Source organism: Anabrus simplex, chromosome 13 (genome assembly GCF_040414725.1).
Source record: "Anabrus simplex isolate iqAnaSimp1 chromosome 13, ASM4041472v1, whole genome shotgun sequence".
NCBI lineage: Eukaryota > Metazoa > Arthropoda > Insecta > Orthoptera > Tettigoniidae > Anabrus > Anabrus simplex.
Window position 1 is genome coordinate 54420371 of NC_090277.1, and position 27857 is coordinate 54448227.

At 39.6% G+C, this 27857-nt stretch overlaps 1 protein-coding gene across 1 annotated transcript; it reads left to right on the forward strand.

Moving 5' to 3' along the window:
- The first annotated feature begins 68 nt into the window (after positions 1-68).
- RpL27A (ribosomal protein L27A) lies at positions 69-27835 on the forward strand. The gene is made up of 5 exons (XM_067157424.2): positions 69-154; positions 445-508; positions 14963-15060; positions 22782-22934; positions 27647-27835. Exons 1-5 carry the CDS (start codon positions 152-154, stop codon positions 27773-27775), a joined length of 447 nt encoding a protein of 148 aa, XP_067013525.1. The 5' UTR covers positions 69-151; the 3' UTR covers positions 27776-27835.
- The last annotated feature ends 22 nt before the right edge of the window (positions 27836-27857 follow it).

Here is a 27857-nt window from a genome sequence, read left to right on the forward strand (position 1 = left end):
ATAGAGGGCGCTGAAAGGAAAAGTCTCGCACTTCACTTGCTTTGTGTCTAACCCACAGTCTAATATACTGTGTCTAACCTCTTTGCTCTGATCTCTGTTCAAGGATTTTTAGACTCTTTGGCGTCTCTGATAGTCGTCATCAGTGGTGAACATGGTGAGTTTTGTTGGGAAAATTATACAGAATACTTGAATCGTTTATTTCTTCATGTAATCAGCTAATTTTCTGCCTTTAACTTTGATTTAATTGCAACTATGTTCTATAAAAATGATGCGATTATGAGTATTTTTATGACATATTTCTGTTTTATGATATAAACATCACCCGTAGTTGAACATTCACATTGGGTGAGGTGAAACTTATTAATAGTTTAAGTTGTCTTTTATATGCAGCAGTATTTATTCATTCGATGATATTTTTCATTTCCACATTTGCTTACATTTCAGTCTACCCACAAGAAAAAGACCAGGAAGCTTCGAGGCCATGTGAGCCACGGACACGGCAGAATTGGTAAGTTGCTTTTCCATGTGTATGCTGAAATATTGAATGCTAATGCCATTTAGCATATTTAAATACGTTACTTTGTGTGTATGTTTGTTACCTCTGAATGGGATCATTGCTATAGTTGCTATTGAAGTTTATAGGTTATGTTGGTCTTAAGTGAGCAGCTGTGTTTTTATTATTAGAAAAGCGCACGAATGCGAATGCTCTTCGAAGTGAAGCTTCCTCGGTGTGTAAAGTTACTTAGTTCTTCTTCCTGGTTGAACCATTTTGTTTTTATTTGCTGTCAAATGGGTGCTAGTTGAAATCAAATTGCAGGCATTATGAAAGAGCTAAGAGATGCTATTAGAAGATCTTAAAGGATTTTTTAATTTTTTTGCAGCGAGTTTTATCTTTTGGAATTGTTTGGGTCAACGGTGCATGTCAGATCGAGCAGAAACCCTCATGTCTTGGCAACTGGTGCATGTTGTCTGCATTATACTGGCGCATAGTACATTTCATGTTTACTTATTACTTATATGAATATAAGCGATCTGATTGAACACAGAACATTCTCTACAGTACTGGAAACTTTTTAGTGGTACCTGGTTTTGTGGGGGTGAGGAGAAAGAAGGGAGCTCTCCTGATTCCGGTAATACTGCCAACTGAATGGAAATGAAATCTGAATTGAATCGATATTATGATCGATCGATATGAATTTTCTAAATCTTTATCTTCAGCAAACAACTGTCACACACACATTATATAACATTTCTCGATTCGAATCTTGTTCCTAGCATGAATTCTATATTTTGGCTTTGTTGTGTAAACAACAACAGTACTAGTACGTAAAGTGTACGCCAGATATCTCACGGCGATGCATAATAGTTTCAAAGTTTGCCCATACGATTCTCGAAGATAACCAAGGTCTACCAATTCAGCACTAGGGACCCCAGGTATAACTAAAAGTTTTGCATATTCTTTTGCTATGCTCTATTGGTGGGAAAATATCTATTTCCCTCCATGGGAACTTAGAATTTTCATTTTAGTTTGTATGGCGAAACATAAACATTAATACTGGGTAAAACGTTCGTAAGCGGGCCGGGCATAGCGCGCCTCGCACTCCGCTCGCTGTACGCACGGAGGTTTGGCGGCGGGTGATGCTGTCACCAACTGTTGAGAAAATGTGACTATAGGTAACCACTAAATTAACTTTTTTTCTTGCCGTGCAGGCAGTATGCGCCGCGGCGATAGTTGAGAGCCTTTCGAAGGGAGTGTGGCCCCCTAGGGGGCCACTGTTCTCATGACATCTTGGCCTGGATTTAAAAAGATAGGTTACAGCTACTAAATTACATTTTTTTTTCCTTGGCAATCGAGTGTTTTTATTTTGCGCGGGTTGGTGTGCCGCACCTCAGCTGATGCAAGAGAAGTTACACGAACAACATGGCGCAGGTCGCACAAGGCTGCCAATCTACAAATATCTTTTAGAAACCGGCAAATTCAATTTAAAGACCATACGTCTGGATTGCAAATTCAATTTAAAGACCATTCGTCTGGATTTGTTAGGTTAGGGTAGGGTAATGACAAAACATAGCATGATCCCCGGACCAATAAATATATTACTTGTTTGTTGAAAGGACCAATAACCCTAGTTACGTGTGGAAACACGATTGGTCTGGACTGGTTAAAATATATCATTTAATGAATGGGTTAGGGCATAAAATGAATGAGCAACATGAAGAAAACGAACAAAATTTCAATTTATGTACATGTACACACACTTTTCGTGACAAGAATCGAATGATAAAAACTTACGTTTTTTACGGCAGGGGATACAACGTGCTCGCCGCGAGAAGAAAGTGATGGACACGTTCTTCGCGGGGGTGGCAGTATTTGAACAAATGTTCTGCCAGGTACCCTATGAAATGGTCCTTTCTGCGCCCTGAGGTAGGTAGGGATTCATGAACAGTCCTCCACTTTCTTTCAATAGTGTTCGTGTGAATGGCGAGATCTTCTCCAGCGAGGCGTTCTTGGTTCACTTCGTGGACGAGTCCGCTCCTATCTGTGTCCAGATATTGGATGGAGTGATTGTCCTTCAGGTGGAGAAAACCCTCTTCCTGAAGGCAGTCATAAGCCCGCCAACAGTCTGATACAATCGTTGTCCCGGGTAATGTATGCTCCCTTATGACTTGTAATGAGGTTGCACTGCTGCGGGATTCCACGGGCACGAGAAAGAATTTCTGGTTGTTTTCCCTCTCAACACCACCGAACACCCACTGGCCCTCCACTCTACGATCATGGTTATGCTTTCTTTTCCCGAATTTCGCCTCATCAATCTCAACCACAATGCCTATACCTCCAATTCGTGTTGAATTACGTGTGGCCCAATCTTCACATACTTCTCGGCAATAACTTGACCAGTCACACACTGTCTCCGAACTGCATTCGAGCTCGTGCTCAGTGTATGGGTAATGTGGCCTGTTTGTTATTAGCCAGTACCCAACGAATCGTACAATTTTTACGTGCTAAAGGGGAGCCTCCAAAAATGTACCTGTTTTAGCAGAACTTAAACGAGCACTCGCTTTTCCTGCATCTGAACAACAACTTTGTTTTATAACCTTTGACGTTCAATGTTTTCGCACAAACGCCACAAGGAACGGAACCTTTGATTAGCCCGTGACTGATTAGAAGGTCGTTCAGTTTAACTTAGTCAACACTCAAAAGACTAATTTTATGATTACTTAAATTGCATCCACCACAAGCCATTGCTACATAAAAAATGCGCGAGTTTCTTATTTTCACCGAATGTGGTAACCCTGTGGCGACTGATCATGCGTCCTCTAGCGGGGAAAAAGTTACATAGGCTTCTTCACAGTTGATCGGAGCTAGCCAATGGGAGTAAAGATAATGGTGGCAATTTCTTCTTTCATGCTGTCTTGCTTTCAGTTTTCCTATAAAAGAAAGAATACTTTTTGGGGCGGGATGGTGGGATTATAGCAAGCGTAGAGGAAGGATCTCTCCTCTGTGGTACTCCAGGTATTGTAAAACGTTCCTATTCAATCTTTACTAATGATTACCAATGCCGGCCCGCTTGCGGAAGCGCCACCTAATACTGTTCTGAAAAAAAGTTAGTCTTAGCAATACTGAGATACTGGGTGGACATAACTATTCACACAGTCACTTATGTTGCACTGTTTGATTTAGTTGCATACTTCTAGCAGCGCATATGCATCCCTTCACTAGCATTCACGATAAAAATAGCATGATCCCTGGACCAATAAATATTTTTTTGTCTGTCCTCCATTGATTGTACTAGCTTTCTTGTTACTGCTTCGTCAATATTCCCACAATCTTGAACAGTGACTTCCTTCAGCTGGGTTTTACTGAAAATGTGCTTTGTGATTCTTCTAACTCGTCCCTCTTTGGGGACTGAAGTGGTGTTTGTAGGATGTATGGGGTATTATACAGAATCCAAACTACGTACATTGTATGCTTTGGATCATTGTCCTGTTGGAATTAGTAGTCTGTATTCAAACAGAATTTTTGGCACCGACTTTCATATTTTTCTTTAAAATGTCCAGATACATATAAAAATCTATATTTATCAAATGCCAGTCATCCCATATCTGAAGGAGCCATGTACCCCCAGACCATGACACCACCACCATGTTTCACAGTACTTGCCATATTAGCGGATTCCAGCTGTGTATTTTGTCTTAACACTAAAATACATCTATCGTTATGAGAAAAGGTTGAACTTTCTGTCATCAGTAAAAATTATTGGTAAAAATATAGAAAGGGGAACTCAAGGATTATTACATCAAATGTTCGCCGAAATACCGTCATTATTAGAGAAATATGAATACATACTTAAGGCCTGTATACAGGAACCCTTTGTCATATTTCACTGCTGGTGCCGTCTTTTGTTAATTTCTTGAGGTCCAGGGCTAGCACCGAGAAATGGGAGTGCTGTGTCCGTGGAATCTCTTTATCTATGCCCATATGACTAGAGCGGCCACTTGAAACAGCAAAATGGAGGTCAATAGCATTCACGATAAGAAAAATAGCATGATCCCTGGATCAATAAATATTTTTTTGTTCGAACGAAAATTGCATGATCCCTGGACCAATAAATCACTACCCCACAGAATTCTTATGTACATTGGCCGTACCTTTTTGTCGCCTATTAAATCTTGCATATCGCGATACAATTCAGGCAATGATGTCATTGACACCTGAAGCAATAAAACGAAAGCAAAGAACTTAAGTGAACACAGACATCACACACGAAATTGTTGAAAGTGTAAGACAAACAAAAGACGTACGTGTGTTAGTGTGAGCGTAGCACCAAAGGCACTTGTAAAGCAGGTGTACATAATATTCACCAAAAATAAAATATTTCTTAATTTACCGCAGATTTTAGACTTCAAGTGTGTAAAAGCAATTATTATGTTCCATTTGTGACAAATTTTACAGTGACATTTCGTAGATAGGAATGCGCGACGTAACCCACTTGTGTATGGCCATAAGCTCAGAGCATTTGTAATTGTTCTGTTCTTCCAAATTTCAACTGTTGTTCATATGGAAGTATCAGTAGTGCATCAGGAGGTTATTACACTCTTTGGTAGTCTGTTATTTTCTTCCAGTCATTTATGGAGCATTAAGTTCGGGATAGGAATGGGTATGGGATTGATGACATATCTGAGACAAAAATGTTAAAATAAATTAACCATCGACATCATTAATATATCCCATGTACACCAACAGTGTCACGGGGGCTCCGGTAAAGAAGGGACTGTAAATAATAATAATATTGCATTGAAAATTACTCGCATGTGTTGCAGCACTCAAGTTTGAATAATTTTAGGTCTCAAAATATAGCATTTTTAGTGATTTTTTGGGTAATATTGGTAATAATTACTCATAATGAAGTAGGAGGATGTATTTATGATAGCCATATTTGTTTCCAGAGGTGTTAATGGGATAGACTGGTCACTGACTTTACAGCAAAGCATGGAACTTACAGTAGGTGAGGAAAGCATGGATGTTACAAGTTTTGTTTGTTATTGATATAGGGCAGTATATTTCAATAGGTTACGGTATGGTGTTGAGAAGAACATTGGTCTGGGGACAAGCAAGGGGAGGAGGTCCGGGGGCATAAGCCCCCAGGTTAGAGCCGCGAAGCAGCGTTAGTTTGCACTGCAAGCACCATTGGTCTGGACAGGTTAGGGTAGAGCCTGGATAAGGCCATTGGTCTGGGCTCGTTAGGATAAGGTCTGAATAGAGCAGGCAAAGGGGGTCTGGGCTCATAAGCCCCCAGGTTATAGCCACGAAGTGGCTTTAGGCCTCTAGTTTTCACTGCAAGCACAATTGAATGGATGAAAACCATAACGGTATAAGTAGCATTTTGGTCATACAGAGAAAAAGGCATTTAAACATCTTGACACTCATATAAAGCATGCTATTTGTAGTTATACCACCTATCACTAGAGCGCGGAATATTACTGCTATCACTTGTATCTCTTTGCTGGTAAAAGGATACATCTTCCGGAGTTATCATCTTGCACTTAACTTATTTTTTTTAAATGTCACTTATACCGTTATGGTTTTCATCCATTCAATTGTTCTGGACAAGAGCATTGGTCCAGGTTGGTTAGGATAGGATCTGGACGAGAGCATTGGTCTGGATAAACCAGTCGTGTGCGAACAAGGAAAGGGGGGCCTGGGGGCATTAGAGCCGCAATGCGGCTTTAGGTCTCTAGTCTGCAGTGCAAGCAACGTTGGTCTGGACTGGTTAGGGTAGGGACTGGACTGGACAATTGGTCTGGATACACCACTCATATGGGGACAAGCAAAGGGGAACTGGTGGCTTGCCAGGTTAGTGCCATGAAGTGGCCTTAGGCCTCTAGATTGCACTGCAAGCACCATTGGTCTGGACGGTTAGGGTAGGGCCAGGACTTGACCATAAGTCTGGACTGGTTAGGGTAGGATTTGGGCAAGAGCATTTGTCTGGGTTGGTTAGGATAGGATCTGGACAAGAGCATTGGTCTGTATAGACCAGTCATATGGGGACAAGCAAAGGGGATCTGGGGGCATAAGCCCCCAAGTTTAGAGCTGCGAAGCGACCTTAGGCCTCTAGATGGCTCTGCAAACACCATTGGTCTGGACTGGTTAGGGTAGGGCCCCTGGACTAGACCATTGGTCTGGACTGGTTAGGATAGGGGCTGGGCAAGAGCATAGGTCTGGATAGACCCGTCATATGGGGACAAGCATTCGAAACTGAGTCCTAAGGCTGCTTCGCGACTCTAACCTGGGGGCTTAGCACTTTGATTGTCTCCAAATCATTGCTCTTCTCAACACCATACCATAACCTATGATAATACATTCTCATATCAGTAACATAAACAACACTTGTAATTTCCATGCCTTCCTAATCTACTGTAAGTTCCATGCTTTGCTCTAAAGTGAAAGTGACCACTCTATCCCATAAATCTCTGGAATCAAAGATGGCTCTGATAAATACATCCTCCTACTTAATTATGAGTAATTATTACCAATATTACCCATAAAATCGCTAAAAATCCTACATTTCAGGACCTGAAAATATTCAAAATGGACTGCTGAACATATGCAAGTAATTTTCAATGCCGAAGATTGCCAACCTGTCTAGTTAGGAACTAAGATAAGCAATAATTCACTAGTGGTGAAGAGGTGAATTACACCTCTTTTCTTGCCGTGCGGACAGTATGATCCACAGCCTCATGACATGCATTGCCTAAGGGCACTGGTAATACATTCTCTATGTGGCCAGTGCTGAAGAGCAGAATATAGCTTTTTCTTGCTATGCGGACAGTATGCACCATTGTCATAGATATAAGCCTATTGAAGGGAGTGTGGCCCCTAAGGGTTCACTGTTCTCATGACAGATTGGCTTAGGATGATAGCTTATTCTTCTGTTGATTGCAGGGTTTGTGTGTGTCTCTCTCTCTGTTAAAACATTGGTGTATCCCCACCCTTGTTCCTCACTGCTGCGTGCATTTTGGTGTAACTACATTTTGGCCAAGCTCTTCCTTAGCCTGTTAGCTGTAAGCTGCTGCACGCTAGCAGTAGTGTTGCCAAACAAAATAAGGGACGTGTCAGAGAAAATACAGGGCATTTTATGGAAGTAATGGACTCTCCTGGTTTGAGAGCAGGATTAAATTTCTTCTAAATGTATTTTCTGCCTTGATAAAATGAAGACCTCGGGGGTAAATAGTGATAAGCCTCATTTTGTAAGTTCTGAGATAAAATGGGCCGATTGCAGAAACGGTATTTAGACAATGTCTACGGTTAAACAGTGCCTAAGCATGGCTGCCACATTGCAGAGACGTTATTTATCACTTAAGACACTGTCTAAAACCGATGTTCAACCGGTCATGTTTAAACACTGCCGAGAGCACTGTTTAACCTCAAATGAGAGGAGTGAATCACAATCGTGTAAGGTCTCTCAACGAATTGTACGCTACTTTGGACATATAATGCGCCGAGATGGTAGTCCACAAAAGCTGATTGTTGAGGGCAAAGTCCAGGGAACCAGACAACGAGGACGAATACCAACGCGATGGATTGACATGGTGAACGGCCCCCTACAGTGTTCTCTCAGAGTAACCACATTGAAAGCTTTAGATAGGGAAGAATGGCGGAGTATGGTTCATCGGCTAGAGGGCTGAATATTATGATAGTCACAACGCCTCAGTCATGAGGCAAAATGAAGAAGAAGAAGAACCATAAAATATGTAATTTGTATGATCATGTTGAAACAGCTCCGGAAAGAAAGATTAGTCCGGCCTCTCTGTGGGTCACCCGCTGCTATATCGCAGCAATTCGTTTGACATGCACGGGGAGATAACAATAAAATAAGGTTTCCCTTTACGAGAGACTTGTTTCTTGAGACTGACAAAGTGACAGTCCGGTAACTGTCAGCTTGAATACAATTCTTGGCAACCAATATATTTTATTATGTACATGAGGTAATTTCCATGGAATTATAGGTCACTTTGACTACATACATATCAGAATTGCGTGTCCCGATCGTTTGAGGGCTGTCACATATATCAATCAGGAGGGATTCACTTATATTTTACTGCCAAGTAAACACACATAATAGTGAAAACTAAAAAGTAGGTTGTATGGGATTTATATATATATATATCATCGGCAACTATCAGATAGGAAAAGGCAAGTAGTTGTGATTATCGTTTAAAGAGGACTGAGGAAGAAGAGCCGTGGCCATAATAACAGCCCTGGTATTTGCCTGGTGTAAAAATAGGGAAACTACGGAAAACAATCTTCACGGCTGCCAATGATACGTTTCGAACCTACGATCTCCAGAATGCAAGCTACATCTATGTGGCCCGTACAACACACTCGGTTACCGTACACATTACTATTGCTTCATCTTCCCTTCGTCGAAGCTACCGTATTTATGAATAGATTACACTCACTGTAACAACGCTATAATGAAAGCTACACTTCCCCGTACGGTGCCGTGTCGCTTTAGTGTCGATATTATGAGATTTAATTTCTACCGAAAGCGATACTCTTATCTGTGGGCAAGTCATGCTCAGCCATATTTGAGTAATGTGTAGGAAGACAAACAGCTGACTGGCATTCGGCGCACGCACCGGCGAATTTCATTGGTTGCGACAAGCAAAGAGTTGCATGAAAGATACTTCTGTATCCATTTTCAAACCAAAATTGAAACTTTAAGGGATGTCTAGTTAAACATCGACTGAACATTGTTTATGCAATGGAAGATCGTGAACGATTTAGGCATTGGTTAGGTAGACGATGTCTAAGGCTTAAAACTAGTCAGTCATCGTTTCTGCAATCGGCCCAATGAAATCAGTTTTCAAAAAATATTTACTGCTAACATTTTTTATCCTTGAAACATATTACTCATGACAGTGGTACTTGTAGTCCTTTATAAAATCCTGGAGAATTTTTTTTTAAAAAGCCGTATTATAGGGAGTTAGAGTATATTAAACACTGCATGTGCCTACCAATTTGAGGGTTATAATTATTTACATGCAATGTGGATAAAGTAGTGAACATTTGGCAATACAAGAAAACATCTCTATGAAATATACAAAATAGGTAGAAAAAGAAACAAGTCGGCAACACAATTATAATAATAAAATGCTTTGATTAATTCCGGTTAAGTAGTGTCTCACTCTCAACTGGACTTATTTAACTCTCATCATCCTCCTCATCTATGAACATTTCTGCACTGTTTGTACCATTGCACTTCAGATTAGCATAAAATTCAGAATATACTGGTGGTACCCACTGAAGTGCTTTCCTCACTGCCCTAGGAAAGGAAGAAAAATACTGAATGTACACTTATGTTTAAAAAAATGAACTAAGTAAAATCAAATACAGTAGAGATAATACGCGACACTGACCGAGATATCGAGGGACAGCTACTTGTGCTCACTCTAGCAGATAGACCTGAACGGTACTGATTCTCTCATTCCTTGATATCTCCTCTCAACATGAGGGGAAAGGTATGTGCTGTGTTTGGCTGCAGTAATTACGAAGTAGAGAAAAATATGCGGTCGTTCTTCAGATTCCCTCATGACAAGAACATGCAAGTAATATTGTGTTTGCATATATATTCTTCCAGTGATGGAGATTTTTATAGTACTTCATAATCTTCTGACCTGCTCGACCCATATTTTAACTGGCATAAAATGTAATACGCATATTTAATTCTATAGTGCAGCAGTTAACCTTCAATACCGATGTGTTGTTGTAGGTGTGATCTGTGGGTTTTGAAATGTCACAGAAGCGATTTGGACAAAGTGTACAAGAAAGAAGGGACGTTACGCTTATATAAGAATTATAAGATCTGTTCAGATCATTTCCAGGCCAGCGACTTTAGAAATCCTCGACAATACAGCCAAGGGTATGTTACATTTTTGCTCTAATTGTACGTAACTATTCCTTAAAGCATCACTATCGACAACATTTTCATACTTTTCTTTCTTTATCCCTCTTCTCAAATTAAAGCCGGGATTTTATAGATTCTTTCTGTTAGTAGGCTTCATATTAGGAGGAAAATTGTCCAGCTATTGAATGTTAATTCGCCAGGCTGACCCCAACTTGGCAGGTTCAATCCTGGCTCAGTCCGATGGTATTTGAAGGTGCTCAAATACGTCAGCCTCGTGTCGGTAGATTTATTGGCACGTAAAAGAACTCCTGCAGGACTAAATTCCGGACCTCGGCGTCTCCGAAAACCGTAAAAGAGTAGTTAGTGGGACGTAAAACAAAAAAACATTATTATTATTATTATTATTATTATTATTATTATTATTATTATTAAATGTTAATACATTGCATCATATGTGTAAGGAATATCTTTCTCTTAGTAGGCTTCATGTTAAGAGGAAAAATGTCCAGCTATTAAATGTTAATTCATTGCATCATATGTGTAAGGAATGTGCCGATATTTTTATTGACAAGTGTCTTAATGTGATGATACAATGTTTTTAAATGAGAAAAAAGACAAATCCAACCTTAAGAGTTCAGGCAGGAATGCTAAAGCTAAAAAAGTAATGCATAAATGAAAGATCAAGCCATTTCACACCAGTCCATTTCACTTATTTATATGTCTAATTTCAGTCTTTGAATAATAACCTTTTAAAAAATTCTTCATTCATTTGTCCAGAATTGCTTTAGCAACTTCGAAGTTAATATGTCAATAACACTTTCTTTGTAGACGTAATTTATTTATCCATTTCCGTATATACATTTCCATCGATATTTGAATTTAGCGCTATTTGTTCCGGTCAAGTCACTAGGATCGCCACCTTCGAATTGTCTCCCATTTTAGCAAGGTGAAATCCGTGTCGCGTATTATCTCTACTGTATTTGGTTAAATATAAATAATTTAATATGTTATTGCTTTTTACAAATCACTAACCACTTTTACGGATTTCGGTTATGCCGAGGTGCTGAAATTTTGTTCCGCAGGAGTTCTTTAACATGCCAGTAAACCAACACGAAGCTGACGTATCTGAGCACCTTCAGATCCCACTGCACTGAGCCTAGATTGAACCCGCTAACTTGAGGTCAGAAAGCTAGCGCTCCACTGCCTAAGCTACCCACCCCGGCATGTTCAAGGGAGTTCCATATGTTTTTAAAAATTTTACACAATGCATGTACCCAATTATTTTAATGAAAATAACAGGTAAACTAATTATTGTAACTTGCTTAGTACCGGTACATCAACAAGTGTAAAAAGTTATAACCCACATAGTCCCATCAAGAACGTGTAAAGAGCAGTTAAGTTTATAAAATTTCAGTATAATGACAATAGTATGGGTTAGCATGATTTGATAATTAATACTAATGCTAATACTTTTGCAAAAGGTATTTTATATCACAGCATGTAAATACACATTACAACCAACATTCAAAACCACATGGTAAACAAAGCTGCTAGTCATCTGGAAAAATGTACTTGTTCACTGCTTCCAGATGAACTTTTATCATATTCCTGGGTTTCAACATAATCTGGATCCTTTAAACTGTCATCTCCATCCATAAACTCCTCAACTTCATTGTTTTCTGCATCATAAATTACATTTTCTTTGGCAGAAAGCACATCTTCAGGAACATGATCCACCATCTTGCAGAGACATGGCTTGTTATAGAAATGAAGCTGAATTGTGCTGCCATCTCTCATTAAATCGACTAGCTTCTTGATATATATATATATATATATATATATTTTAAAGAAACTTCATGTTGGATAGAACTGTTTACTACAAAAACTGAAAAATTTAAAATTTGAGGGTTATCACTGTTCCCCCCCCCCCCCCCCAGGTCTTCAAATCTTCAGATTTTATCATAGTATGCCATTCTTGACATGACATTTTATATTTTGAAAGTTCACTCTACATCTATTTCTGATATCATTCTGCTTGTCATTAAGGGGAATGTATGTTCAACAAATGCATTTCAACAGTGAACACTTTAAGCATAAGTTCCTTGCCTGTTGTCCCACTTCAGTAGCCATTCATTTAATATTGATGCCGTCATCTATGCCTTGGAATTTGAATAACTGGAAACTAGACGCCTTTCAAGCATTATTATTTGATTTTGCCAATTACTGACAACCATTTACTTTTTCACCTGACATATTTAACACAGCTCAAGAATTTCGATCTTTCTTTAGATTTTTTACAAACTTTAGCATTTTTAGTTACTGTACATACAAATAAGTGTGCCCAGACAAGGCATGAAAATACAGTCTGGTTTCATCTGCATTGTACAGATTGACAGGAAATTTTGAGTTAATTTTTAGCCATTCCTCTTCTAGCCACCTATCAGCAGCGACAAAATCAGCATTGTTCCAGCTTCACTCCAATGCTACCCTCCGTAATTAGTTGTGCTAATTGAAACTGTGCAGCACAAATTATTGTGAGTTGTAGGTAGGGATTGTGAACTATGTCAAACTTTCTGAGTTGGAAAGTCATCACTTTAAGCGCGGTGGCAACCGATCATGGTGGGAAGTTGTAAACTGCGGCTGTTGAATGAGAGTATTTCTTAGTTTTTAATCAATAGGTACAACTCGGGAGATAGTTATCTTAATTCCAATGATAGTTCATTCTTAAAATTATGTTGCCATGGTGGAGAAGAATGTAGGAATTGGAGGCGATAGCGAGGAGCATGATTACGGTGGGGAGAAAGGAGAGCAATCTTGACTTCAGCATGTTTCACATTTCAAATTAAAATAACCAAATTACTGTCTTTCATCAGTTTCTAGATCAGCCTGTGTGTGAAAATTCATCAGACATTTGTAATTTGGTTAAAATCAAATTTACACCATTCCATCTCCTTTTCCAAGCTATTCTTGTCATTAATGGAGGTATTTAATGTATAAAGAGCACACAAATCAGGAAGTGCAATTAACTAAGCCAAAGAACGCATGGCCTACAAATGATTTCAAATGAACAGACTTCACACAGATTTGTCTGAACTCGCAGTTTGCAACTGTTTTGGGGTATTATACAACAGCTGCAGCATAATATTAAGAGTGGTGTGGTTGAGATTGTTGTGCTGGAACCTGAAATCATTCTGGAGTTTGATTTGTTTGGAACTGATAGTCATATTTGTTTTCAAAATTGTAATATGTGTTTTCTGATCCTTAATGTAGTCTATAACATGAAGCTATCCTATTCTGGCAGCATTCATACATTCCCTTCCCCTATAACACTACCAGGTTCTTCGATGAATTCTTGCCGTATAGGCAAACAGGCCTGTGTGTCTTGGAAGAGGCCAATCCCATGGGCATTGGCTATCAAGCATCAACTTTGATGGTTTGGCCATGTCACTTTGAACACACCTTCCAAAGCAGGTCACATGTTCTCTGTCGATACAAGGACATTCTAAAGTCTGATGTGAGGAAGTTCCTAACTGATATCGACAACTGGTATATAGCACCTGATTGGCCAGTGTCTGAGGGGCCACATTTTAAACAGCAATGAAGGTACAAATCCATTGAAATATTCTTCCGAAAAGACTGGGAATTTCACAGAAGAAATGACCATCAGGTTCTGCAGCAAGGAACTTCAGTTTCACTGTGCCAGTATTGTGGCAAAGCTTGTGCTTCCAGGATTGGTTTCTTTGGTTATCCTTGATGCATTTGAAAGACATTGTTAAATTCGCCAGAAAGTGAATGCCTTTGATGGTGTGCCAACTTAACGTAATATATGTCTCTGTGAACTAGGGGCAAAAGTAATTGCTTGACTAGATATATCATAACAGGTAGGTGGGTTGGTCCCTACCGAGCTCGATAGCTGCATTCGCTTAAGTGCGGCCAGTATCCTTTATATCTATGCCCAGTATCCAGTAATCGGTACATAGCGGGTTCGAGCCCCACTGCCGGCAGCCCTGAAGATGGTTTTCCGTGGTTTCCCATTTTCACGCCAGGCACATGCCGGGTCTGTACCTTAATTAAGGCCACGGCTGCTTCCTTCGACTTCCTAGGCCTTTCCTGCCCCATCGTCACCATAAGACCTATCTGTGTCGGTGCGACGTAAAGCAAATAGGTTGGTCCCTAAACTTTTCTCTCCTAACTATCCTATGACTCCGCTCAGGTATGAATCTTTGATATTTAACACTTCATAATTAGAACTCTGAATCTGTTCTACAGATGCCTTTTATGTATACATCTCCCAGGTTTTTTTATGCAAGGTACTGTATTTCTATTGCTAGCCTCCATTGGTGGTGGCTTTAAGCAGCTGTACCATTGCTAGATTACAGAAACGGCTCTGAACCATTGGGAAGCTCTCTGCCATGGGCTTAACATACTGATATGAGTCGAACAAAGTTGCTGTTGTACTAATTGTATGACCCCATCGATTTGTATTCCACTGCAGTCCAGTATTAAAGAATATTCTGAACACTTTTAGGCATTTGTTATTTTCCTTTTTCCAGGCAAGCATAGGAAGCATCCTGGTGGTCGTGGTAATGCTGGTGGTATGCACCACCACCGAATTAACTTCGACAAGTACCATCCTGGGTATTTCGGAAAGGTAAGTCTAGAGTTCTGACATTGAAATTTAATGAAAATAGCAGTTTCTCATTGAAGCCTGAAATTTAATGAAAATAGCAGCTTCTCATTGAAGCCCAGAGTATGTGTGCACTTGTTTATTCTAAAACTTTTCTTGGCTTTGATCTTCTGTGATATTGTCAATGGACTCCCTTCCCCTAATGAAGTAATTTATAGACAGGAAATTCTCTGCAGTAACACTATGAGTTACGTAAGGGTTATGCACATGTTGATGGCAGAGCTTTAAATGTGCTCTCCATGATACCAACCTTCTCTTGCAAGTCCTTATCCTGTTGCTCTGTATAGTAGAACTGCAGAGTTAACATATTTGTGCGCCTTAATACAAATGGCCGTGTGCCATAAGCTTCCTTGCCCTCAAGTAGTTCTCAGAATTTTCATTCATTTTTGTGAGTTGCAAAAGTTTACGTAACTTGGTGTGTTATTATATTCTTGGTATTCGTTTCAAGTTTAGTTCTCTTGAACATAATCATTTTCTTCTTTTACTAAGTGGATTTTATTGTTATCTTGTGAGAAAGCTGCTATTTTCCTCCTCAGTATCTATGCCCTTTGAGAGCTAATCTTTGGAGTGATGAGAAACCGGCGACCTGACAGTTTACACCATGTAGACCTTATTTTATTCTGACCAAAGATGGGCTAATGGCTTAAGATTGTGATGTATTTTAGATTGGAAGTTATTTACCTATCCATGTTTATCTTTGTGGGAACATTGTAAATCCAGGTACACATTTGAAAACTTGTTACACCACTAAATGTCACTGAAAAAATTGTGTTGGTGTACTTTGGTGGCTTGTTAACCCTTTCACTCCAGTAGACTGCTGTAACAGTCGTAGTGCGGGAGACTTTCCTCATAGCCGGTCGACTGCTGTAGAAGTTTGAGCTTGGTTGTCTTATCATGGCTGTCTCTGAAGTCAATAGTTATGGCTAATGATCACCAGATGACAGGAGTAACCGGTTTGAAGACGAAAGCAGTGTGTCCACATTGCTACTCACTCTGCGCCTAGTTGCTCCCATGTGCTGACGTGCTTGTGCTTCTTGACTTAGCTTTCAATCGCTTTGAAATTGTGGAAGGCCTGATGACGGAGGAAAGATATACTGCGGAGGAAGCTCTTGCTCTCATATTGGGTAGTGACTTTGAAGATGATAACTGTGATAGTGATTTGTCATCTGATTCTGGTGATGGAACGACTTCAATCACGCCTACTTCAGTTATACTGCTTCATCATCTGAAAGGTTGGCCTACTTCAATGATTGGACTGAGATAGTGAGGATGAGGATCAGGCGCCTGAACCGCCGAGCAGAAAACTGAATTGGAAAAAGGAGAATCTGAATCGGAAGAAACATAACTCTGCCTGTCCTCTCCTCACATCACGAGCCGACTGCGAACTGGAGAACAGAGCAAGACAAGTATCCTGTACAGCAGGCTCTGTAAAAAAAAAAAGCTGCTTGCGTTCAGAGCGTCACGCAAAGGTGCTAGATGTTAGCTAAATCGAACTGTTGGGACGTTCAAACATAGCAGTGGGCGTCAAGTGCCTGCTTACTCGAGGTATCTGTGACCATTATTGACAAGTGTTAACAGAAGACAGGTTGTGGACTGTGGAGGAATTATCTACACATACAAGTATTTCTATGTAGACTGTGTCAATTTTGAAACAGACCTTGCAGAAGCCTAAGTTCTGTGGCTCAGTGTTCATTTTGTCAATGATAAAATAATATCTGTTTACATCTTTAGATTGCACGGTTAGCAGACCTAATTTAGTGCTAGCATTGAGAAGCACATTCTAGTGGCCTTCAGATGAATCAAGTGGCTTATTGCTTTTGCTATATCAGAAGATATGACAGTTGCCATGGGTATGGTATGACCCTTGTATTTATAACATTTCTATGTATTTCAGTGCACAAATAATAATTTTATCCCTTATAACAACCACTGTTGTTCAAAATAATTCTCTTTTGAGAGGTTCAAGATAGTGTTGACTCTCCTTTCAAAGCGTACTTTTTAGTTGTTAAAAGCCGTCTCTCTCTTTCCTGTTCCGACTTTCGCCTAACACGGTTGAGTTTTTCGGCCGGGTTAAACTGCTGTAGCCTTTAATATTCCCCTGCTTCATCTCCGAGGCAGCAAATTGAGCACTGAAATACCTCGTTCACGAACTGTGCCGTTCTGAGGGTTTCTTTTTCTTCTGAATCTGATGTGAAGTACTTCACCATAACCCTGGCAGTGGTTCTAGACAAGAATTTTCAGACTGATGTTACTACTCTATCTCCCACACTTTGTCCTAGCTTGTGACAGTCTGCCCTGTCGTGACTAGTACATCCAAAACATCAGCTTTGTTGGTGTTCTTAAAATGTATTATTTCATTATATATAATTGTAAACACTTGTTTCTTTGTTTTTACGTTCAAACCTAACCTTAAACGGCGTAATTTTTTTTTTTTTTGCGCGTTTTTTTCAGTCCTCACAAAAATGTCCTAACCAGTTTTGACTGTGCTATAGTTAAATACTTTCAATATCCGCAGATAACCATTCGGGCATGAAGGAAATTCGGAGCGGGATCAGATCATATTTGGTATGTACGCGCAGGGCGTAAATCTACCGTCACGAGGCTGTCATATTTCAGCACCTCCAAATACCACCGGACTGAGCCTGGATCGAACCTGCCCAGTTGTGAAGATGGTCGACAACTGTCTGAGTCGCTCAGCCTGGTAGGGGAGTTCATTTTCAAACCTCTCTGCAGTGCTCATATGGAGTGAGGAGTGGTGATTAAATCTGTGAGATGGACTTGTTAAGCCTTGAGCTGCCCTCCTCCCCCTCCTCGTGTTCTTTGACAGAAGTAGATTATGCACGGGTGCTGAGTCTCTCTCTCTCTCTCTCTCTCTCTCTCTCTCTCTCTCTCTCTCTCTCTCTCTCTCTCTCTCTCTCTACCTCACCCCCACACAATACACAACATGGAGTCATCACACTGAACACAGAAACCCATGCACCAGTGGCAGCGCATGATCCTTATCAGAGTGTTAGCACACTAGTTTGTAGAACCATCGATTAAATAAAATAGAAACATGTATTTTTAAACTTGCACAACTCTGTCTGGCGATTTTTGGCAGGAAAAATGTCTATAACAGAATTAAGGGACGTCGTATTCTTCCTACAGCTAAATGACATTTCTTGTGCTTGCATACTTCTTATTTTAAATAAGCTTGTATCTGCTTCTTTAGCAAAAAAACATCGTTTGATGGAGGTGCTAGTAGCTGAAATAATCAAAATTAAAGAACACAGTTTTGTTATTTCAAGTAAAGTCACATTTAATCATGAACATGTTAAGTATTTATAATAATAATAATAATAATCGTATGGCCTCAGCTACCGTGTGCAGACATTTCAATTTGACGCCATCTGGCTGTCTGCTCGTCAATTTCGACGTTCCGTTTTACTCTAGGCCCCCACTAGATGGCAGACCGAGTAAACCGAAACTCTTGGGCGTCTATGGCTGAGATTTAATGAATTTTGTCGGGTAAACCCCAAATGTGTCACCAGAGATCATTTACATGCCGACATCGTACGACATGCAGGATATCTTAAATTCTGTTAATGCGAAGATGGTCGACAACTCGGATTTGAGTTCTAGGATGTTGAACTAGCTACCCTATGATTTAACCAGGGACTCGCATGGCTGAGCAGGAAAAGTCCATGTATGTTTCAAACAAGTCAAAATCCAAAGGAGGAATATTCCAGCTCAATCGGTTTGGAAAGAAACGGTATGTTATATGTCGAACCATTGTATCAAGTACTTCGCAATAGTCTACAGTATGTCAATTTCCACATCGCCAGATCGCTGCCTTTTAACTCTTAACTTCTGACGAATGTTCATCTGTCCACTGCTTCCAAAACAAATTAACTTTATCAGGTTTGTCATTCAAATATCTCTCGAATTCAGCGATCAGTGTGTAAAATAACGAAGCACAATAGAAAGCTGAAATTTAAGTCCATGGCCTCATCTTATATTACAGCTACAAATGGTGCTTCTTTGATCTCTTATTTAAAAAGCATCTGAGACTAAATTGATTAACTTGTTCTGGATATCATGGGAAGTACCAAGAAAAGCTGCATATGTCTTCAAAGTGGTTCCATAATTTTTCATTATAAGTAGAGTTTGTGATTTTTAGCATTTGCGATAAATGCGAAATATGCCGAAACTTTGTCAGTGTATGTGCCTTCATCTTATATGACCCGTACGTGTGGTTTTTAGCGATTTCGAATTTGCGATAAAATGCGAAATTATACAATTTATGCGAAACTCATCAGTTTTATAGGAAATAAACATATATTTTTTTAAACTATGCATTTTTCTTAAAAATAAGATATAAATGTTATTTATTTCAGGAGAAATAATTATTACGGCGCCCAGTGCGATTGTAAAACGGTAACATGCTTTGACGGACACTTCCGTCTTGGTGCACGGAACATCTATAAGTTCATTATCGCAGTTAGCTGGTCGGAGAGATTTATTCTCTTTGTTTTTCAGCCTAAACGATTGATGTCAGATGATACCTGAAGCTATTTTCTCTGTGTAAATAGTAACTCAGGGCTGAAATACGGATAATAAAAAGCACCTCATTTTGCCGCAGGTTGTAAACAATCATGGCGGCATCCAAGCGCGGCATGGATGAGTTTATTCGTAACTGGATGAAAATAGTGATGTTGAAAGTGGAAAAGATTCTCTGGAGAGTGAAAATGCTTCTTCTTCAGTTGACAGTGATGAAAGTGATTCCGGTGGGGTTCGAACCCACTATCTCCTGGATGCGAGCTCACAGCTGCGCGCTCCTAACCACACGGCCAACTCGCTCGTTGAGAAGTCTAGTAAAATGATACTTGGAATTATGGTCTTGTTGACAATAAGCCTCTTTCTGTAACATGTAAACCAGTTTTTGAAATTCACTCTGTAGTGAGGAGGGGGTTGGGTAATAATCCGAAAGAAATGGACTTGGGGAATGAATTTCTAACTTCACAGTTCTGGGATCACGTCACTAAGGAAACCAGTACCTATGCCTCTACATTTCTTGCTAATTTATCTGCTTCCCTGGAAACCAGTAATACTTACGAACAAAAACATTGGTTTCCTGTTACTTTAGACGAGCTAAAAGCTCACTTTGCTTTGTGTATTCTTATGTAGCCTATGTGATTAATCAAATTTATGTTAAAGTGACGAAAAAATAAATAGTAAGTAAGAGAATATTTCCTTTCACAAGTAATGGCAGCCCAAAGGGTTAAATCATTCAATGTGTGGAATTTCTTTCACTGGCTAAAGGGCACTGCAAAGACCAGTCAATCAAACAGCAAATACACTTTCAAGCACCACGTTCATTCTCTTTGTGTGTTGACCCTTGATCATAGTCGGTTATTCTTGACATTGGTGTTGAGTAGTAGTTCTGTTTAAAAGTACGGTAGCGATTTATTTTATTCTCTGTTAGCTATGGGTAGAAGCGAAGTGACGATCAAACAGCATGTCGAAAGTCACAAATCGGGACATTTTTATGTAAGCGATACAGATGGCCTATATTGATGTGCCGACTCTGCAGTCAGAAACTTGAAGAAGAAAAAAAATGTTTTGCAGGCTTTCCTTTGCCTTGGCAGCACTTCTGTGCATTTGGGCCTCTACGAACAGTGTCGATGTAGAGTTCTTTTTAGCAAGTACAACATAATTGTAACTGATAGGCGGTCTCAAATGAAGGACACCTTTTAAACAATTGGCATGTTGTACTTAAATCATCATTGAATTTCCTCTTCCTTGTAGGTGTGTTGTACTGTGATAAATACGTTCAGAATAGTATTTTTCACTTTGAAATTGTGTTTGTAAATTTGAAAATAAGCATATTCCTGAGTGTTCGTTAATACTTCTTGCAGTCTTATGTTGATGTTTGTCTTTTTTTCCATAGTGAATTCAAAACTGCATGACGAGCAATGTGTGATTAAGCAGTGTAATTTTACTCCCTATTTTTAACCAATTTGCTACAAAATGCTAAATTTGAGAAGTTTAGATGCTACAAAACGCTAAATTTGAAAATCAAAACGCTAAATCACTGATTTTTAAATGCTATAAACCACGAACTCTAATTATAAGTGATTCTATAATGGGACGATTGAACAAAATTTCCTCTTGAGTCGTGGTTTTCAGTATGACTCCAGTGTCAACGATTTGTATCAAAGCAGCAAGAGTTCGGCTACCAAATAAATGTGTTATTAAGTCCTCAATAACACAGCTGTATTTGTCGTCCATTATAACTGAATCAACCTTTAACAAGAAGAAAGTCACAGCAAGCATACTGTGGAACACTGCAAGCAATTACTGTTAAATTAGCCTCTCGGCTGCAGCAAACACACCAGCCAGCATGGTCAGCTCTGTGCTGTTCGACCAAGTACATCGAATGCGCAAGCATGCGCCGTCTGAATTCAAGCTCCTCATCTTCATCATTCGACAGGTGTGAAGCTTATGGCCCTTGAAGTGGTATTTATGCGGAAGAAAATTAGGTTTTATGGTGGTTATGGTGTACGGTAAACTGTTGGGTTCGATTCAGTGTCCCTAACCATACGGCTTAGGGATGCTACTTGCCGATGCGACATCTTACAGTTAACACTTACGTTAGCACTATACAGTCGTTCATTTTGTGATTTACTAGAATTACGTATTGCCACTTGCTGCATTGTTAAAATCACTAGTGTTACCTTTGCAGGTATATTTAAAGCATACTTATCTTTTTCTCTGGGATTGTAAATCTGTTTGGGTAATACTGAGTAAGTAGAATTATGGCATGTTGAATAATGCATTAAACAGCGTAGTTGGTGTGAAATGACAAACGGAGCATTTTATTAATTACGGTCTTATTTCGTCCAATACTTAGGTATAGAATTCAATTAGGATACTAAGAAGCAACAAAAATCTGTAAGAACTACCCACTCTGTAAGATCATTTCAATTCAAATGGAAGGAAATTTAGTTATCAATGTAACTTCAAACAAGACTTGGGCTTCTTTAACTTTGTCTTTTAACAGCTTTCGTTTAGTTTGCAGACTTCGCCTTTGTGTATTCTTATTGACTTACGGCATGTGCACATGTAATATATTGCTTGTGTGTATTATTACAGCGTGGTTTCTCTTCAGTCTGACAAATGATAGCAAATTTCAAGGAGGGAGCTGAATGGTTTACTCAAGGCAAACGCCAAAGAATAGCTATAGTAATGCATATATCAGATTAAAAACTGAAGTATATAACGTTAAATTGAGTGAGGGTGCAAGAGAGTGTGCATATATCCTTAATTTCTCATTAGGCTTGAAAACGAACTTAATTATATCTTGATCGATCCTGTATCATAATTTACTTGAGTAAAGGAACCTCCATTATTGATACATTGAGGTTAGTTTTATGGTTATGTCTTGTGATTTCAGTACTTAACTAGTCAAGTCGGCAGCAGTGATGAGCCATCAAAAAAGAGAGAATAGGGCAATGATATTTGCCTTTTAGTGTGTAGCCTTATATGTGACGAATAATACTCTCATTTTTAAAAAAGTATGTTCACTTAAAATGTCACATCTTATGTGCTTGGAACTTCTGTCATTAATAATATGCTATGTTTCAACTAAACCATTCATTGACCTTGCGTTTCCAATTGCTAAAGTAGTAAATTTTGTCTTCCAGTTGGGTATGAGGAATTACCACTTGCGTCGTAACACGAAATGGTGTCCCACAATCAACCTGGACAAACTTTGGACTCTCGTCAGTGAGCAAGCAAGAGTTAAATACAAGAACCATCCTGAAAACAAGGCCCCAGTAATCGATGTTGTCAAGGCAGTAAGTGTTTTAATTTTCTTGTGCTTCTTTTAAATAAATGTATGTTGCAAGGTACATTTCTTGCTGGCCTCTATTTCTGGTGGTGTTAGCTGCTGTACCATTGCTATATGAAAATAATGGTTCTGAACCATTGGGAAGCTCTGTACCATGGGCTTTACATACTGATATGAACCAAACAAAATTGTTATTGTGAATGTGTGAGTAATTTTATGTTAGCCATAATGTTTTTAAACACTTTTCTCCTTTTTCTGTCATTTCCTCTTCTCTCACAGCCATTGTTTTTCTGTTGTGGATTCCTGTACATCCCATTGTACATGTGACTTGAATTGTGGTTTAGTGTAGGTATTCCGCACCATCAGTAATCGGAAATCTATACTGAGAGAAACATGTAAATTTGAAGTTTGCTAAGTTCTTGCAAGTCATGAATGAAATTATACCTCTGTGTTTTGGGAAAATTCTGATCTCGAGATGTTAGGGTGTAGTGAATACCGTACAGTTCGGAAATCCAAGGCTCCGTTAAAAACCAAGCGTTATATGAATTTTTCTTTTCACAAGTTTAAAATGACTTTTCTAAAGCATTTCATTCCTTGCTTGTTCCCACCATATCGTTGTACTGTGACTCCCCTCTACTGAGATCACCTGTGTGTTGGTTGTTGTGCCTGAAACTTGAGAAAGAAGGGTCTACCCATTAAAGCAGTTTTATTGCTAGACAACGCAGGGTCCCATTCAGATGTACAGGAACTAGTATGTGATGTAATTTGTGCTTTATTTTCGCTCCTACTGTAACGAGTTTGATACTACAACCTATGGATCAGCGCGTTTTAGAATGTCTGAACAAAAGTATCGGCACTGCCTGCTACATCAACTCCTGGCGGCGGCAGCAGCAGAGCGTGAGGAAAACATCATAAACTTCCTCAAACAGATAACCGTGAATGACGTAGTGTATTGGTTAGCAGAATCCTGTCTACTGACAGTAACTCCAGTGACACAGATGACATACCAAACTTCTAATCTCACTGATACCCCGGATCTAAAGATGCTAGTGAAATCAGTTACGAAATGGGTGAAGAGTGATGAACCGTATCAACTTCGATGCATCAATCATTGAAATGTTGAATTAACTGGCAGATGATACTGAGGAAATATGTCTCATAGCGATGGTCTCACTGCGTTGGAGGCGGCACTAAGCTACGTAGAACCACCCGAAGCAATTCCTGCAGACACCCTACTCTTCAAGCGATGGCATAACATTAGTGCACAGAAACGATGCAACATTCTGAAACAGAAGTCGATTAAGGACCTTTTTTTAAAAAAAAAGGAAGCGACCTTAATCCATGCCATAACACTGTAAGATATTAAAATAGAGAACCTAAGCTTCATTCATTGCTGATTTCTTTTAAATTGTTTGTTTCATGATTTTCCCTGTGTTTTGTGTAATCAGAGTTATTCCAAATTTGAGGTTCCTTCTCCCCAGTTACCTTGGATTATCGAGACTACTGTATTGTGTTTACTAATAGGGGGGCATTAAACCAAACATATATCATCAACCCTTGCCACTCCTCTGTCAGGCGAGGCCAAACATTACGATATTCCCTTACCGGTCGCGTCGGGCCATGACATTGTCCCGCCCACCGCTCGTCTGCCATCTCTTAACCAGCATAATTCACGATGCTATACTTTTGGTTCAGCGTGGAAACTCTGTAAAATCCAGATACTATCTGACAGTCAAAAATCTATTATTTAGATAGCTGTGTCCAGTCCACTCATGCACGTGAAGGGTCGAGCGATAGTAAACAAATATGATCGCCATGTGCTTTCCTAGTCAAATACAGTGTACTTTCAATGCTGTATATGCCGGGTAATTGTGCAAAACCCCAGTGTTTTTGCACCTCTACTCCTTCTACCCTAAAGTATATATCTAATAACATTTGACGCTGTCTACAAGTGAACTGGCGATGGTCGGCGTGTGTACCATAACCCAACATGTAGCTGACGGCTGGCACAATTATAAACAAACATATCCCAATTTCAAGAAATCGTAGTTTATAGCGATTTCAGGCTGCAAACCACAGCGAGGTATGAAACCAGGGACTGAATTAGTTAATTTATTCAGTGAACTTAACTAACGAAACCAGTCTGTGTGTGATAACAATAGTAATAATATAAAATAATTTGCCTTAAATTGCACATATTGCTTTTATTTGCTCCACTATAGCTTGCTGTAAACGTTTATAGCCTAAATACATCATTTAAGAGCAAGGGCTATCTCCAAAATCATGAAAGAATAATACAGGTCGTCATTATTTCCCCTTATCCAGCTCCTGCTGGGTCGGGGTATTTGTAGCACTTTTCTATCTTCCTCTTTCCTTCCACCATTCCTCTTCCACGATCTTGTCCCAGTCTAAATTTAGTCTTATGCCGCTCTTCAGTGATTCAATCCACCTTGTTCTAGGTCTTCCTCTTGCTCTTTGCCTCCAGAAGCTGTCTTGGAATTATATTCTCCTCCATCCTCTTACCTGAACAAACCACCTTAGTTTATTCTTTTCAACTCTCTTATTTAGCTTTCCTATACCAACTTCCTATCATCTTCATTTCTCACTCCGTCTTTCCTATCATCATACTTCTTAGGAATTCCTTTGCTGGTGAGATTTAGTGTTTACAGTGCACCATGTCTCCAGGTATGGGCTAAAATAAATGTTACTTTCATTGATCTGTCTCATCCTTGGCTTTCACAATATGAACGTGTCTGAGGTATGAGCGATGCTAGTAATGCCATTCCTTATGCAGCCAGTCCCTGTTATGAATGGCATGAAAATACCGTTCATAGGGTCAGTTGGTGCCTGCATTTCAGTGGGCTTGGCAGATTGATATGTAATAGCCACTTCTGACTCGGTGAGGAAAGCAGCAGGAAACTACCTCACTCCTCATTTCCCTAGTACGCCTCTTCAGTGACGCCTAGGCTATTTATGACAGCTGTTGGCAGAGCTGAGGAGGATCAAACCAGCCTTCGGGCTGAATACCCAGAAGTCAGTATGGGTACATAGTACATTTTGTACATTATCTTTACTTTTCCTTGGTACTTCTTTGCTCCAAACAAGTTTTCTTACACTTTGTTAGAGTGCATTACCCTGCTGTACCCTCCTGCTAATCTCCATGCCCAGCCTAGCATTTTGCATTAATTCAGGTATTAGGTATTTAAAGCTGTCGACAATTTCCAGACTTTTGACTTCCAATTTTCACAGTGCCCTTTCCTTGCCATTCTCCTCTTAACATCACCATAGTCTTGCTTTTTTCTGTACTGATTTTCATGCCATACTTCTTTTTTTTTTTTTTTTTTTTGTTCAGTACATCTGGTTGCTGTTGCACTTCTTTGTTGTTCTTTCCCCAGATCACATCCTCTGCAAATAGCAGTATTTTCATCTCTTTATCTCCATAGTCTTCCTTTGTTTCCTTTACAATTTTGTCCATGACCATAATAAACCAAAGAGGTGACATTGCACTCCCTTGTCTTAATCCAGTCTTATTCCTAAACTATAAAGCCTTCTCTCTGGGGACACTTTCATATACCTTTTCTGTATCTATGAAAGAACATCATGACCAGATCCTTTCCATATTCCCAGTTCTTTTCCATCAGCTGTCTCATGTTTAAAGATTGGGTCCACTGTAGATCTTCCACTCCTGAAGCCATATTATTCCTCTTGTAACTCTCCTTCAATCTTTCTTCTCGTTCCTCTTTCTAATATCCTTTCCAGTATTTTAACTACCTGCGATATAAGTGTGATTTCCTCTCTAGGTACCACAAACTTTCTTGCCCCCTTTCTTAAACACTGGTGTTATTGTCGCTAATACAGGTCATATAAGATAGAAACTCCCATTGAAGATAAGAGTAGTAGAGACAATTCAAGGGGTAAGGGTTAACATTCACTTCATGGGCAAGTATATCATCTTCCAGTACATCAGGTCACAGCATAACAAATGTCTAGAACAGAGCAAAAAATTGCCAACTGGACATGGTGGGGCCCAAACTCTCATCTGCTTTCATCGTCGATGCTCTGAGCCAAACTTGTAGCTACGATTGCCAACGGAGTTAATGTCCTACCACTGTTTAATCATTTTTTCCTGAACTTCCCTCAAGTGGGCCTATGTGTTGTATGTTCTCAGCACTGCCTAATGCAGTCGTCTCTAGTCTGTAACATTTACAATTATCATGATTGCTAGTTGTTTTACATCGCACCGACACAGATAGGTCTTATGGCGACGATGGGACAGGAAAGGGCTAGGAGTGGGAAGGAAGCGGCCGTGGCCTTAATTAAGGTACAGCCCCAGCATTTGCCTGGTGTGAAAATGGGAAACCACGGAAAACCATTTTCAGGGCTGCCGACAGTGGGGTTCGAACCTACTATCTCCCGAATACTGGATACTGGCCGCACTTAAGCGACTGCAGCTATCGAGCTCGGTGTATCATGATTGAAGGTCAATTTCTGTCGAGGGGAAACTTAGTAATATAATATTGTGTACTCTTCTGCTATTTGTAGTACCTGACTTTCCTTCCTTGTCAAATGAAAATTATTATTGTAAGGTGCATATCTGGTGGTGTATTATAGTTTGTGTGGCTGACCAGAAATCAAGTAAATGCCTTGTTTCAAAATGTTTTAAATTCTTATTCTTGTCGTTGGTGTGAATTTTTATTGTAACTTTGTTTTTGTGTATAGGGTTACTACAAGGTCCTGGGCAAAGGCAGACTTCCTAGGCAGCCAGTCATTGTTAGGGCGAAGTTCTTCTCCAAACAGGCAGAAGAAAAGATCAAGCAAGTTGGTGGTGCCTGTGTCCTTCAAGCGTGATTGTTTATTGTAAAAAGAAGTGAGGTGTATTTAAAATAAAAAAGTTTTCCTACAAACAAATTTATTTATGAACTTAATATTA